Raw genomic sequence first — 15041 nt, forward strand, 5'->3', positions numbered from 1 at the left:
TCACTGCATACAGATATATACAGCTTCCATAGAGTTACATGATAACATTCTGCTGCCTGCAGCCACCACTAGGGGGAGCTCACTGCATACAGATATATACAGCTTCCATAGAGTTACATTATAACATTCTGCTGCCTGCACTCACCACTAGGGGGAGCTCACTACATACAGATATCTACAGCTTCCATAGAGTTACATTATAACATTCTGCTGCCTGCAGCCACCACTAGGGGGAGCTCACTACATACAGATATATACGCTCCCATAGAGTTACATGATAACATTCTGCTGCCGGCAGCCACCACTAGAGGGGGCTCACTACATACAGATATATACAGCTCCCATAGAGTTACATGATAACATTCTGCTGCTTGCAGTCACCACTACGGGACGCTCAATGTCTACATAATTTAATATTTAGATCAATGATCACTGTGTTAATCTGTCTACAGTGAGCTCCCTATAGTGGGGGTTGCAAACAAACTTCATGTCATGTTAAGAAAAGTTAAGTTCAGACCCCTATTTAAGACAAAGTGCGATCATGTGACACATACATCAGAGGATTAAGCAAGAGGTCAAGGGGGGTTGAAATATTATCATAGTGGGTGCTGTAAAATTTACCAATAGAATGCCAGGGCAAAGCTCCCATGGTGGTGCAGTGGGCGGCGTAGCTGTTCTGGATTCTGGCATCATGCATTTATTTTGCTCCCTAGTTTCAGTAGGACTCCAGAAATTTAAGCTAATTATATTTATAATACATTTGTGTACATCCGGGCATCATGGGGCCCCACAGCAAAACTCAGAATGGCGCCCCACTTTACCATGGCTACTTTTAGCAGCAAGTTCAGAGCTCGGAAGGCTTATTATTATTTTGGTCTCTTCTCTGTGTCATTCTCAAATGCACAGGAATAATAAGTGGCGTTGCTGGGCGGGGCTGGGGTGGACGGGCATATCCCTGGGAGTAGCAATGTCACGGTAAGGGATGTTACAACACCAAGATAATGCACACAGTGATGTCATAGTACAGGGATAATGCACATAGTGATGTCACAGTACAGGGATAATGCACACAGTGATGTCACAGTACAGGGATAATGGACACAGTGATGTCACAGTACAGGGATAATGCACACAGTGATGTCACAGTACAGGGATAATGCACACAGTGATGTCACAGTACAGGGATAATGCACACAGTGATGTCACAGTACAGGGATAATGCACACAGTGATGTCACAGTACAGGGATAATGCACACAGTGATGTCACAGTACAGGGATAATGGACACAGTGATGTCACAGTACAGGGATAATGGACACAGTGATGTCACAGTACAGGGATAATGCACACAGTGATGTCACAGTACAGGGATAATGCACACAGTGATGTCACAGTACAGGGATAATGCACACAGTGATGTCACAGTACAGGGATAATGCACACAGTGATGTCACAGTACACGGATAATGCACACAGTGATGACACAGAACAAGGATAATGCGCACAGTGATGTCACAGTACAGGGATAATGGACACAGTGATGTCACAGTACAGGGATAATGCACACAGTGATGTCACAGTACAGGGAAAATGGACACAGTGATGTCACAGTACAGGGATAATGCACACAGTGATGTCACAGTACAGGGATAATGCACACAGTGATGTCACAGTACAGGGATAATGCACACAGTGATGTCACAGTACAGGGATAATGCACACAGTGATGTCACAGTACAGGGATAATGCACACAGTGATGTCACAGTACAGGGATAATGCACACAGTGATGTCACAGTACAGGGATAATGCACACAGTGATGTCACCGTGCAGGGATAATGCGCACAGTGATGTCACAGTACAGGGATAATGCACACAGTGATGTCACAGTACAGGGATAATGCGCACAGTGATGTCACAGTACAGGGATAATGTGCACAGTGTTGTCAAATTACACGCATAATGCACACAGTGATGACACAGAACAAGGATAATGGACACAGTGATGTCACAGTACAGGGATAATGGACACAGTGATGTCACAGTACAGGGACAATGCACCAAGTGATGTCACAGTACAGGGACAATGCACCAAGTGATGTCACAGTACACGGATAATGCATACAGTGATGTCACAGTACAAGGATAATGCACATAGTGATGTCACAGTACAGGGATAATGGGCGGGGCTGGGGTGGACAGGCATATCCCTGGGAGTAGCAATGTCACGGTAAGGGATGTTACAACACCAAGATAATGCACACAGTGATGTCACAGTACAGGGATAATGCACACAGTGATGTCACAGTACAGGGATAATGCGCACAGTGATGTCACAGAACAGGGATAATGTACACAGTGATGTCACAGTACAGGGATAATGCACACAGTGTTGTCACAGTACACGCATAATGCACACAGTGATGACACAGAACAAGGATAATGCACACAGTGATGACACAGTACACGGATAATGCACACAGTGATGACACAGTACACGGATAATGCACACAGTGATGACACAGAACAAGGATAATGCACACAGTGATGTTACAGAACAGAGATTTATCTTAATGAGATAAATACGTAGAGAAGTTCTCGACAGCTCTTTACCTGTGTGTAGATGGGCCTGCTATTCTTGTTACTCTGGTAGTTACAACCAAGTGTGCATGCAGCGACAATTCAGAAGGGGGTGATTTTAAGTGGCTTTTCATTTGCATGCACCAATTTATGACAGCAGGGGGCAGATCTGCTCCCTAGTAACATAGAGTGAGCATACACGTAGGGCGGGGGAGATTGTCTCAGCTTTCCAGTAAAATCACCTGTGTAGATGTAGTTTGTGTATGCCTGCGAGTATATTGTACCTGTGTATATACAGTGACGTGTGCTTATGTATATGTAGGATTCCTACACGTGTGTGTTTGCCCATGTGTGACTGTGAATAAGTCTGTATGTACCTGTAGGACCAAGAACTATCCCCACAATATGCTCCAGTAATAAAACATTGGACTAATACAACATAATGATACAAAAATGCAATATTATGTGGCATGCAGTACATGCTGACCTCCAGTGTGTGGCGCTGCATGATGTATTAGTAATGACCAGAGTTTATGAGAATCAGTTATGTTAAAGACCAATTCAGAACCAAACCCACCCTCCCCGCATGCGCCCTCTATAGCGACAGTATAACCCTGTTCTATGGCCCCCAATAACACCGAAGGTGAACGGCTCGGTACCTCATTCAGTTTGCACCAGTTGAAAGACTTCAGTGGGTGCGATGGTTGGGGTATGGATTTCTTCCTCAAGTTGGTTCCGCAGGTAAAGGAGTGGAGAGGCGGAGCCTGCATACCCATACCAAAGAATGGAGGTGCACCGGGGGGCGGCGGGGGACCCCCGGGTGGTGGCGGAGGGGGAGGAGGAGCCGGTGGGAAACAGGAGAACGACTGCAGTGGCGGTGGTGGAGGTGTAAAATTCTCAGGTAGAGGTGGAGGAAGAGACAAAGGTCCGCCTGGAGGTGGTGGTGGAGGAAGGGGGAAGGACAGAGGACCCCCAGTCTGAAACACAGAAAAGAAAGGAAGCAGTGAGATTTCATTTTGTTATAGAAAACACTTCTGTCATATGTTAAACTCCAGTCACATCCAAAGCTGCATTCACAATTCTGCCGGTTTCCAGTTAGTTTTCAAGCTACAGAACCTCATATGTTCTCTGTGCATACTCTGCTGTGCTGTATTCTGGGAGATATGGAGTGTTCAACAGGTGCTGTATAGCAGTCTGCGGGGAAAAAGCTTCATGTCCAAGAGTGTCATGCATTATGGGATCCCAAATGAGAGGTGTTAGAGTTGTGTGATGGATAAGTGGCTGCCTGCAGAATTTTGAATGCTGCTCTAGATGTGACTAGAGTATAAGACAGCTGAATTTTGAAGCTTTAGATGTAAATGGAGTAGAGGACATGATGGAAACTAAGATCAATACAAGCTTTACTTCCATCTCCTTACCGGGTGCTCGTTGAGTTGAGACATCAGCTCCATCATCTGATCTCTGGCCGTCCGCAGCTCCGCCGACTCCTTCTGCAGCTTGTCCTTCATCTTGTTTAAGGTCTTCATCATATCCTCTTTCTCCTGCGTCTTCGTGTCACATTCTCGTTCTTTCTTCTCCAGCCGGCCGGCCAGTTCTACGTGTTCTGGGACGCGGTTATAAAGAGAGAGAATAAGAGAACATTCCCCGGAATAGACATCCCTGCCGGACGTTCTCATATTCTAAGCAGCCATTTCTGAGTTCTCGGTCTCCTGCACGGATGCCGGGTGGCAACTGATACAGCAACACCCAACTTTTTTAACTTAGAGTCATCCCCCACGCTTGCTATTGCTCTGAGTGTCAGTCTTCACACTGTAGTTCTGGCATTCTATTCATGAAACAGGAGGCTCAGGATGAACAAAGTTACAGGTACCCTTCCGGACGGATGAATACTACTCTCTATGGAATTGAAAGATCAATCTGAAGTAGTCATTAAACTCCAAAGTCCAAAGAGAAAAAACTCTATAGAATAACACTAATTAATTTAAAGGGGAACACTCACCTTTCCTGAACTTCTCCGCCTGTTCTCGCCATTGCTTGACTTCATTTTCATTCACTAACCTGCATGGAACAGACCAATGAGATCTCTTTTACAAGATAAAATGATTGACGACGTGATTAAAGTGATTTATTGGGCCCCTCGACAACTGCGATGATTCAGTGCAGGACAGATTTAGGGCAGGCACCTCGAGGTTTGATCATATTTAAGATTCCCTTACAACTGGGGAACCAGTGGGCACCATGAGCCCCTCTAAACTGCAGATTGGGGTGCAGCAACCCAGAGTCGCATAATCGAATCGAACCAAATTGTGCAATGCTGTGGCCCGCAGAGAACATTCCCCTTCAGAAGGTTTCTTGGCCAATAGGCAGTATATATGAGACTCTTTCGCAAACAGGTCTGATCAGATAGATAATGAGGGCCATGTCGTGTAACAACCCTCATGATTGACAGTTTGGGGGAGCCTTGTTATACGACTAGACGACCAAATAAAACCGGGTTCTCCAGCTTTAGAGATCTTCTTAATATAATTTCTACCACATTTTGCAAAAACGGATGGCTCCATAGCCAACAGAGGGTTCTCATAACTGATGGACTTATACTGTACGAAGAAACTCTAGACCCTGTATAGACGTGAAGAGCTGTCGACTCTCTATAGAAGTATAGACTTGAGAAAGGCTCAGGTTGTGTGAGCCAAACGTTGCACTTTTGGGGTCAATAAAGCACCCTCATTTTTTACTATAAGCCTTTGTGGGTGCTGCCTATTTACTGATTTTTGTCTAAGGCTTGCACCCCCTTTCATGTACTGCTGGATTCTAATTTTGTATAGAAGTATAGAGCTCTAGATCCCCTATAGAACTGGAGAACTCTAGACCCTCTATAGAAGTGAAGAACTAGACACGCTAAAGAACCAAAGAGCTCTAGAACCTCTATGGAAGTGAAGAGCTCTAGACACGCTAATGAACTGAAGAGCTCTAGAACCTCTATAGAAGTGAAGAGCTCTAGAACCTCTATAGAAGTGAAGAGCTCTAGACACACTAATGAACCAATGAACTCTAGGACCTCTATAGAAGTGAAGAACCCTAGACCCTTTGACGAACTGAAGAAATTTAGCAGTAAAGAACTCTAGAACCTCTATAGAAGTAAAGAGCTCTAGACAAGCTAAAGAACCATAGAACCTCTATAGAAGTGAAGAACTCTAGAACATCCATAGCATTAAAGAACGTTAGAACCTGCATAGAAGTAAAGATCTCTTGAACCTCTATAGAACTGGAGAACTCTAGACCCTCTATAGAAGTGAAGAACTAGACACGCAAAAGAACCAAAGAGCTCTAAAACCTCTACAGAAGTGAAGAGCTCTAGACACGCTAAAGAATCAAAGAGCTCTAGAACCTCTATAGAAGTGAAAAGCTCTAACTCCCCTGAAGAACTAAAGAAATCTAGGACTAAAGAGCTCTAGAACTTCTATAGAAGTGAGGAACTCTAGACACGCTAATGAACTGAAGAACTCTAGTTATATAACAGTAAAGAACTCTAGAACCTCTATAGAAGTGAAGAACCCTAGAACATCCATAGAACGTGAGAACCTACATAGATGTAAAGAGCCCTAGAACCTCTAAAGTGTAGAGATCTAGACCCTCTGAAGAAGTGAAGAACTCTAGAACATATATAGCACTAAAGAGCTCTAGAACCTTTATATTAGTGAAGAGCTCTACACACACTATAGAAGTGAAGAACTCTAGAACATCTATAGAACTAGAGCTCTAGAACCTCTAACAACGTAATGAGATCTAGCAACTGTAGAAGTGAAGCGCTCTAGACACTATAGAATTGAAAAACTCTAGAACATCTAAAGAACTAAATAATTCTAGAACCTCTGTAGAATTGAAGAGCTTTAGGGACTGTACAACATTAGACCCCCTATCGTTTCTAAGAAAATGTATATTTTTAGGCACCAAGTAAATTATATGCCAACTCCACCATGTAGCGCCCATTGTGTAACGCCCATCCTCTAACGCACGTCATGCAACGCACGTCATGCAACGCACGTCATGCAACGCACGTCATGCAACGCACGTCATGCAACGCCCGTCCTGTAACGCCCGTCCTGTAACGCCCGTCCTGTAACGCCCGTCCTGTAACGCCCGTCATGTAACGCCCGTCATGTAACGCCCGTCCTGTAACGCCCGTCCTGTAACGCCCGTCCTGTAACGCCCGTCCTGTAACGCCCGTCCTGTAACGCCCGTCCTGTAACGCCCGTCCTGTAACGCCCGTCATGTAACACCCGTCATGTAACACCCGTCATGTAACACCCGTCATGTAACACCCGTCATGTAACACCCATCATGTAACACCCATCATACTATCGATGGCTCACACGACTTACATCTTAATGATGTTCCTGACATTGAAGTTCTCCAAAGCCGTCACATCGGGATCGTCACCTTTCTCGTCCTGAAGAACGATCTGCTGTAATATCCTGTCCAGGAGCTGCCACTGCTGGATGTTACTGCCGTTATGTTTGTCTGTGGTCAGAAAGAGTGAAGAGCCAGAGAATCGTATTCATGTAGACATGACATGGAAATAGAAGCCCCTCAGTCGCCCTCTTGTGGGATATCATTTGACCTCTTACTGAGGTGGTCCTGAGTCTTCTCCATTACCAACACATGCTGGGTGACCACCATTAATGGCTACCATTACTTTGTCCACAGTGGTTGTCACCCAGCTTTCCTATTTCTCCAACTCTACTGCCTGTGTGTCAGTCTTCACTGTCATTCTGGAATTTTGTTCATGAAACAGAAAGCCTGAATGAGCAGGATTATCGATCCCACTCAGATAGGTGAGCCTTTCATAGGAAAGAATTTACACGGTCAGATAAATAATTACCCCCATCTAAGGCATTTGGATATCTACAAGGCAAAACTAAGACTAATTGAAAAATAAGAATATTCAAACGACTGACTGGCAGCCAATCAGATGATGAATATTGACAAGGCAGCCTTTATTAAATGATGTGATCCCTGGAGTTGTCCTTTAAATATCCAGCTGACTAGTCAAGTAGCCAATCAGATGCTCAGAATACTCACATGGCATCTGTAAACAGTGCTGGAGGATGGACAACAAATAGGGATAGCCGTCCGTGTGCTTCAGCCTCTTCTTTATCAACTCAAACATGTCCGTCGCGCTTTTGGTGTCAATGTGAACCTGTGGAAAGAACGAGCCTTGGATCATACAACTGCTGAGAGGTAAACCGGACATATCGATCACGTGATCAGACTTATTCCTGGGCGCGGATCAATAAAAGCATAAAAAAACTGAATGCAAACTGCCGTTTGACAAAAAAAAAGAAAAAAAAAAAAAGAAGAAGAAGCCACGCCCACTTAGATCACATGACTACTAAGTGGTGATACCCATGAACACATTTCTTTTGGCAATTTATTGTAATTAATCGTCACCTTGTATTCATTCTATTGACCTTGTCTGTAACAATTTAAAGTGATAGTCCACTTTCACTTAAAGGAATTATTCATGTTCACTTAAAGGGATTGTCCATTTTCATGTAGGCCTATGGGTCATTTTTACTCAACCCTTCCACTTTTTTTTTTTTTAGCTTCCTTGCATGATAATTACCTGGAAAAGTATAGACATAGTTGCTTATCGGCTTTCCCAGTGCTTATAAAACAGATTCCCCTCACTGTATCTAACTGTATCTAACTGTATCCATTGTAGAGAGTGCAGTAGTACTGGGTCATATCCAAGGAAAACTCAGATATTAATCTATGGCATCACTGAGAAGTTGCAGTTATAGCCGAGCCATGATGATGCCCGAGGTGCCCGCTACAGAGAAGAGCAGCGCTATCAATGGCAAGGGATGGTCCGAAAGGTCAAATATTGGCAGCAAGCATCTGATACGTTATCTTGGCAGACCCGACTGATTCTGCATAAATTTCTATATGTAACTGCAATGAATACAGTAAAAATTGCAGGAGTCCCTTACAGGTCAGTGTAATAAAGTTGGCTGCGGATGGAGAACAATCCCTTTAAGGTACAAATACATCTGGAGACCAGTTGTAGGTAAAGCATACTTGCCAACAGTCCCAAATTTTCCAGGACTGTCCCGAATTTACATAGACAGTCCCGGCAAATTACTGTACCGGGACTTGTCCTGGCTACTGCTACTTTCAATTGTATCTGCATGCTCAGGACGTAGATACAATTGAATACTATGGCAGAGCAGGAAACTATCCGCTTCATGCTCTGCCATTCACTCCTCCTGGAGCGCCGAAATCCTCGGTCAAAGTGTTGCCGATGCCCTAGCCGGGGATTTCACTCATAGACAAAGCCCCTGACTTCACTGTCCATATATGGAAAGCGATGTCCAGAGCTGAGCTGGAGTCCCAGGCAGAGTGCTAGAAGTGACTCTGCTCCGGGACTCCGGCTGGGAAGCCCCTGACATCACTGTCCATATAGCAGCGCTCTGTCCGGGACTCCTGCTCTGGGGTTGTCCCTGACATCACATTCCAGTCCAGGAGGATCCCCTGAGGTCACTGTCAATGGACAGTGACGTCAGGGGCTCCTCCAGCAGAGGAATCCCCGGCCAAAGTGTGGTATCTACAGGTGGGCTGTGTGGCATCATCTACAGGGGGGACTGTGTGGCATCATCTACAGGAGGGCTGTGTGGCACCATATACAAGGGGGCTGTGTGGCATCAAGTACAGGGGGGCTGTGTGGCATCAAGTACAGGGGGGCTGTGTGGCATCATCTATGTGGGGCTATATTGCATCATCTACAGGGGGGCTGTGTGGCACCATCTACAGGGGGCTGTGTGGCACCATCTACAGGGGGCTGTGTGGCACCATCTACAGGGGGCTGTGTGGCACCATCTACAGGGGGCTGTGTGGCACCATCTACAGGTGGGGCTGTGTGGCTCTATCTAAAGGGGGGCTGTGTGGCAACATCTACAGGGGCCTCTGTGTGGCACTATCTACAGGGGGCTGTGTGGCACTATCTACAGAGGGCACTGTGCTATTATCTACAGAGGGCATTGTGGCATTATCTAAAAAAAGAGATGTGTGCCACAATCTACAGAGGGCACTGTGGCACTTTCTACAGGAGGGCCATGTGGCACTATCTACAGGGGGCACTGTGGCATTATCTACAGGAGCAGTGCGTGGCAATACCTACAAGGAGCAGTGTGTGGCATTATCTACAGGGACCAGTGAGTGGCACTATCTACTGGGGGCAGTGTGGGGCACTATCTAAAAGGGGCACTGAGTGTGGCACTATCTATGCTGGTTTTTACGCTGCCAATAGTGGTCAGCACATATCGCTCAGCCCTAGTGATAAAGTGAAACACCACCTGCCTGTAAACAACCAGATAACCAGAGAGGGACACCGGCCACCATAGTAATTGTCAGCCAAACTAGTGCAGAACTTTTTGTTTGTTTATTTATATGCAGAAATTCTGGAAAGCCACGCCCCACCAGGTAAGCCACGCCTCCATAAGCCACACCCACCAAAGAAGCCACACCCTAAGTGTCCCTGGACATTTTTAAAATGTTGCCAACTATGGGTAAACTAGTTATAGAAATGAATATATACAGTATACTAAGACACTACAATGAATAATAGTTAAAAAGTAATGACCGGGAGTTAAGTGGAGGCAGCCATGAATCCCAGAATCTGCAACATCTCAGCTTGCTGTCAATGAATGAGAAACATTCTTGTTTACATTCAGAGGCAGTAAACCCCATAGTCCTGTTCTCATACAATTGTATCAGTCTAGACAATGCTCTGCAGCTAAATCCACTAATCTCTGCACAAATCTCTCAGGTAGTTTGCTACAATGTATCAGTCTGAAGTCCAGGCTCACAGAGCATTGCAAAGAGCGGAATCTGCACTGAAAAATTGTGACAATTCTGCCTGGTCTGAACATTTACTTATATAGCCCCCCCAAAATACGACTACTCATTGTACATTGCCCCCATAAATGGAAAAAGCGCAGGTGGCGACCAGCGATGCACAGAACACCACGTATCCGACCTGCAGCCTCTCCTATTGTCTAAGCAAATAAACCAATTAGTGGAGAACCAGCCGTGGCTAGAATAAAATAATTGGAAACATGTTGCATATTAATCTTAATTATTTTCAGGAGACTTCGTTAATTCATTACATTCCTGGTTAATGTAGAACAGACGACGTCTAATGAGGGCGGCGCGGAGTCTGATGGAGCCGCTCATCTCGCTTCACACTATACGATAAAACCAGCGTTATATTACGAGGACACAGCAACAGGATGAGGGAAGATACGCCAGACGAGACCGGGCAAAGCACCAGCCATAGATATATATATAGACCGATCAGCCATAACATTACAACCAGTGACGGGAGACGGGAATAACATTGATGAGCGGGTCACCATGGCGCCTGACCGGGGGGGGGGGGGATATTCCGCAGCAATCAGTGATCAGTCAGGTCTTGAAGTTGACGTGGAAGCAGAAAAAATGGACAAGAGTAAAACTCTGAGCGACTGTGACAAGCGCCAAATTGTGATGGATAGACGACGGGGTCAGAGCATCTCAAGAACAGAATCTTGTGGGGTGTTCCCGCTCTTGTGGGGTGTTCCCGGGTCTTGTGGGGTGTTCCCAGGTCTAGTGGGGTGTTCCCGCTCTTGTGGGGTGTTCCCAGACTAGTGGGGTGTTCCCGGACTAGTGGGGTGTTCCCGGACTAGTGGGGTGTTCCCGAGTCTAGTGGGGTGTTACCGAGTCTAGTGGGGTGTTACCGAGTCTAGTGGGGTGTTCCCGAGTCTAGTGGGGTGTTCCCGAGTCTAGTGGGGTGTTCCCAGTATGCAGTAGTTAGTACCAACCAAAAGTGCTGCAAGGAAGGACAACCGGTGACCGGCGACAGGGTATAGAGCCTCATTGATGTGCGGGGGAGGGAAGGCTAGACCGCCTGGTCTGATCCCACATACGAGCTCTAGTAGCACAAATTACAGATAAAGTTTCTGCTGGCCATGATAGAAAGGTGTCAGAACACGCAGAGCATCGCAGCTTGCTGTATATGGGGCTGTGTAGCGGCAGATCGGTCAGAGCGCCCATGCCGACCCCCGTCCACCGCCGAAAGCGTCTACAATGGAAATGTGAGATTCTGAACCGGAAGAATGGAAGAAGACGCCTGGTCTGATGAATCACGCGTTACATCATTGTGGACGGCCGGGTGCAGGTGCGGCACTTACCTGGAGAAGAGATGGCACCAGGATGCATTATGGGAAGAATACAAGCCGGTGGGGGCAGGGTGGACCCCCTTCATGGAAGCAGTATTCACTAAGGGCAGTGCCCTCTGTCAGCAGGTTAACGCCCCCGCCACACTGCAGGATAATGCCCCCGCCACACTGCAGGATAAAGCCCCCGCCACACTGCAGGATAATGCCCCCGCCACACTGCAGGATAATGCCCCCGCCACACTGCAGGATAACGCCCCCGCCACACTGCAGGATAATGCCCCCGCCACACTGCAGGATAAAGCCCCCGCCACACTGCAGGATAATGCCCCCGCCACACTGCAGGATAACGCCCCCGCCACACTGCAGGATAATGCCCCCGCCACACTGCAGGATAAAGCCCCCGCCACACTGCAGGATAACGCCCCCGCCACACTGCAGGATAAAGCCCCCGCCACACTGCTGACGTCTTGTGCCAGAGACCAGAGGAACCTAAACACGTCTCGTGGAGTCCAGGCCTCAGAGGTGTACGGGGGCACGAGGGCGACTACACCATATTAGGCCGGTGGTGTTAATGTTATGGCTGATCGGTGTATATATATATATATGAATGTGAGTGAAGATAAAAAATCTCCCTCACCAACTTGTGATTCGTTCTGAGACAATTAGAGATTTGTTGCAGTAATTTCTGTGATGTCTGAATCCGAGGCTTCCAGAAATCTACGCAGATTCTGTAGGAACAACCCCATTCATATGGATTTTTAAGTCTATAAAATTTCAGAAACCATGGTGTGAACAGTCCCTTTGGGGTTTCTATATATCTATCTATTCTCATATCTATCTATCTCATATCTATAGTGAGTGAGTGAGTGAGTGAGTGAGTGAGTGAGTGAGATCTATCTCATATCTATCTATCTCATATCTATCTTCTCATATTCTTCTCTCTATCTATCTATCTAATATCTATCTATCTATCTATCTATCTCATATCTATCTATCTATCTCATATCTATCTATCTATCTCATATCTATCTATCTATCTATCTATCTATCTATCTATCTATCTATCTATCTATCTATCTATCTATCTCATATCTATCTATCTATCTATCTCATATCTATCTATCTCTCTATCTATCTATCTCATATCTATTCTCATATCTATCTATCTCATATCTATCTATCTCATATCTATCTATCTCATATCTATCTATCTCATATCTATCTATCTCATATCTATCTATCTCATATCTATCTATCTATCTATCTCATATCTATCTATCTATCTCATATCTATCTATCTATCTATCTCATATCTATCTATCTATCTATCTCATATCTATCTATCTATCTCATATCTATCTATCTATCTATCTATCTATCTATCTATCTTCTATCTATCTATCTATCTATCTATCTATCTATCTCATATCTATCTATCTATCTATCTATCTCATATCTATCTATCTCATATCTATCTATCAATCTATCTATCTATCTATCTCATATCTATCTATCTCATATCTATCTATCTCATATCTATCTATCTATCTATCTATCTATCTATCTCATATCTATCTATCTATCTATCTATCTCATATCTATCTATCTATCTCATATCTATCTATCTATCTCATATCTATCTATCTATCTATCTATCTATCTATCTATCTATCTATCTATCTATCTATCTATCTATCTATCTCATATCTATCTATCTATCTATCTATCTATCTCATATCTATCTATCTATCTATCTATCTATCTATGTCTATCTATCTATCTATCTATCTATCTATGTCTATCTATCTATCTAATATCTATCTAATATCTATCTATCTATCTCATATCTATCTATCTCATATCTATCTAATATCTATCTATCTATCTATCTAATATCTATCTATCTATCTATCTATCTATCTATCTATCTATCTATCTCATATCTATCTCATATCTATCTCATATCTATCTCATATCTATCTATCTCATATCTATCTATCTATCTATCTATCTATCTCATATCTATCTCATATCTATCTCATATCTATCTCATATCTATCTCATATCTATCTCATATCTATCTCATATCTATCTCATATCTATCTCATATCTATCTCTCTATCTCATATCTATCTATCTATCTATCTATCTATCTATCTATCTATCTATCTATCTATCTATCTATCTATCTATCTATCTATCTATCTATCTATCTATCTCTCATATCTATCTATCTATCTATCTATCTATCTATCTATCTATCTATCTATCTATCTATCTATCTATCTATCTATCTATCTATCTATCTATCTATCTATCTATCTCTCATATCTATCTATCTATCTATCTATCTCTCATATCTATCTATCTATCTATCTATCTATCTATCTATCTATCTATCTATCTATCTCATATCTATCTATCTCATATCTATCTATCTCATATCTATCTATCTCATATCTATCTATCTCATATCTATCTATCTCATATCTATCTATCTATCTCATATCTATCTCATATCTATCTCATATCTATCTCATATCTATCTCATATCTATCTCATATCTATCTCATATCTATCTATCTATCTCATATCTATCTATCTATCTATCTATCTATCTCATATCTATCTATCTCATATCTATCTATCTCATATCTATCTATCTATCTCATATCTATCTATCTATCTCATATCTATCTATCTATCTCATATCTATCTATCTATCTATCTCTCATATCTATCTATCTATCTCATATCTATCTATCTATCTATCTCATATCTATCTATCTCATATCTATCTATCTATCTATCTATCTATCTATCTATCTATCTATCTATCTATCTCTCATATCTATCTATCTATCTATCTATCTATCTTCATATCTATCTATCTATCTATCTATCTATCTCATATCTATCTCATATCTATCTCATATCTATCTCATATCTATCTCATATCTATCTATCTATCTCTATCTATCTATCTATCTCATATCTATCTCATATCTATCATATCTATCTATCAATTCAATTCAATTCAATTCAAAGAAGCTTTATTGGCAGGACCAAATACATATTAGCATTGCCAAAGCAAGTAAGAAGTAAGGGAATGAGGGATAGGGACTGAGGGATTGGGGGATAGGGACATATCTAGGGTTGGGGTTATACAAGTCCATGGCATATCATGTCTCTCTCAGTTTATGGCATGCAGTGACATATTGTGCCGCTGTGCCCACTGTGGTT

The 15041-nt window shown here is 43.4% G+C and overlaps 1 protein-coding gene across 1 annotated transcript in view; it reads right to left on the bottom strand.

The window, feature by feature from the left end:
• The window catches only part of LOC142713822 (disheveled-associated activator of morphogenesis 2-like), a gene marked incomplete at both ends in the record, with an annotated part of 120009 nt that overhangs the window by 80795 nt on the left and 24173 nt on the right, over nt 1-15041 (bottom strand). The window contains 4 exons of the mRNA XM_075848623.1: nt 3240-3557; nt 3999-4183; nt 4580-4638; nt 6963-7101. Of these exons, the coding sequence (XP_075704738.1) occupies nt 3240-3557; nt 3999-4183; nt 4580-4638; nt 6963-7101 (701 nt within the window). The remainder of the gene's footprint in view (nt 1-3239; nt 3558-3998; nt 4184-4579; nt 4639-6962; nt 7102-15041) is intronic.

Source organism: Rhinoderma darwinii, unplaced genomic scaffold (assembly GCF_050947455.1).
Source record: "Rhinoderma darwinii isolate aRhiDar2 unplaced genomic scaffold, aRhiDar2.hap1 Scaffold_4360, whole genome shotgun sequence".
Classification (NCBI taxonomy): domain Eukaryota; kingdom Metazoa; phylum Chordata; class Amphibia; order Anura; family Rhinodermatidae; genus Rhinoderma; species Rhinoderma darwinii.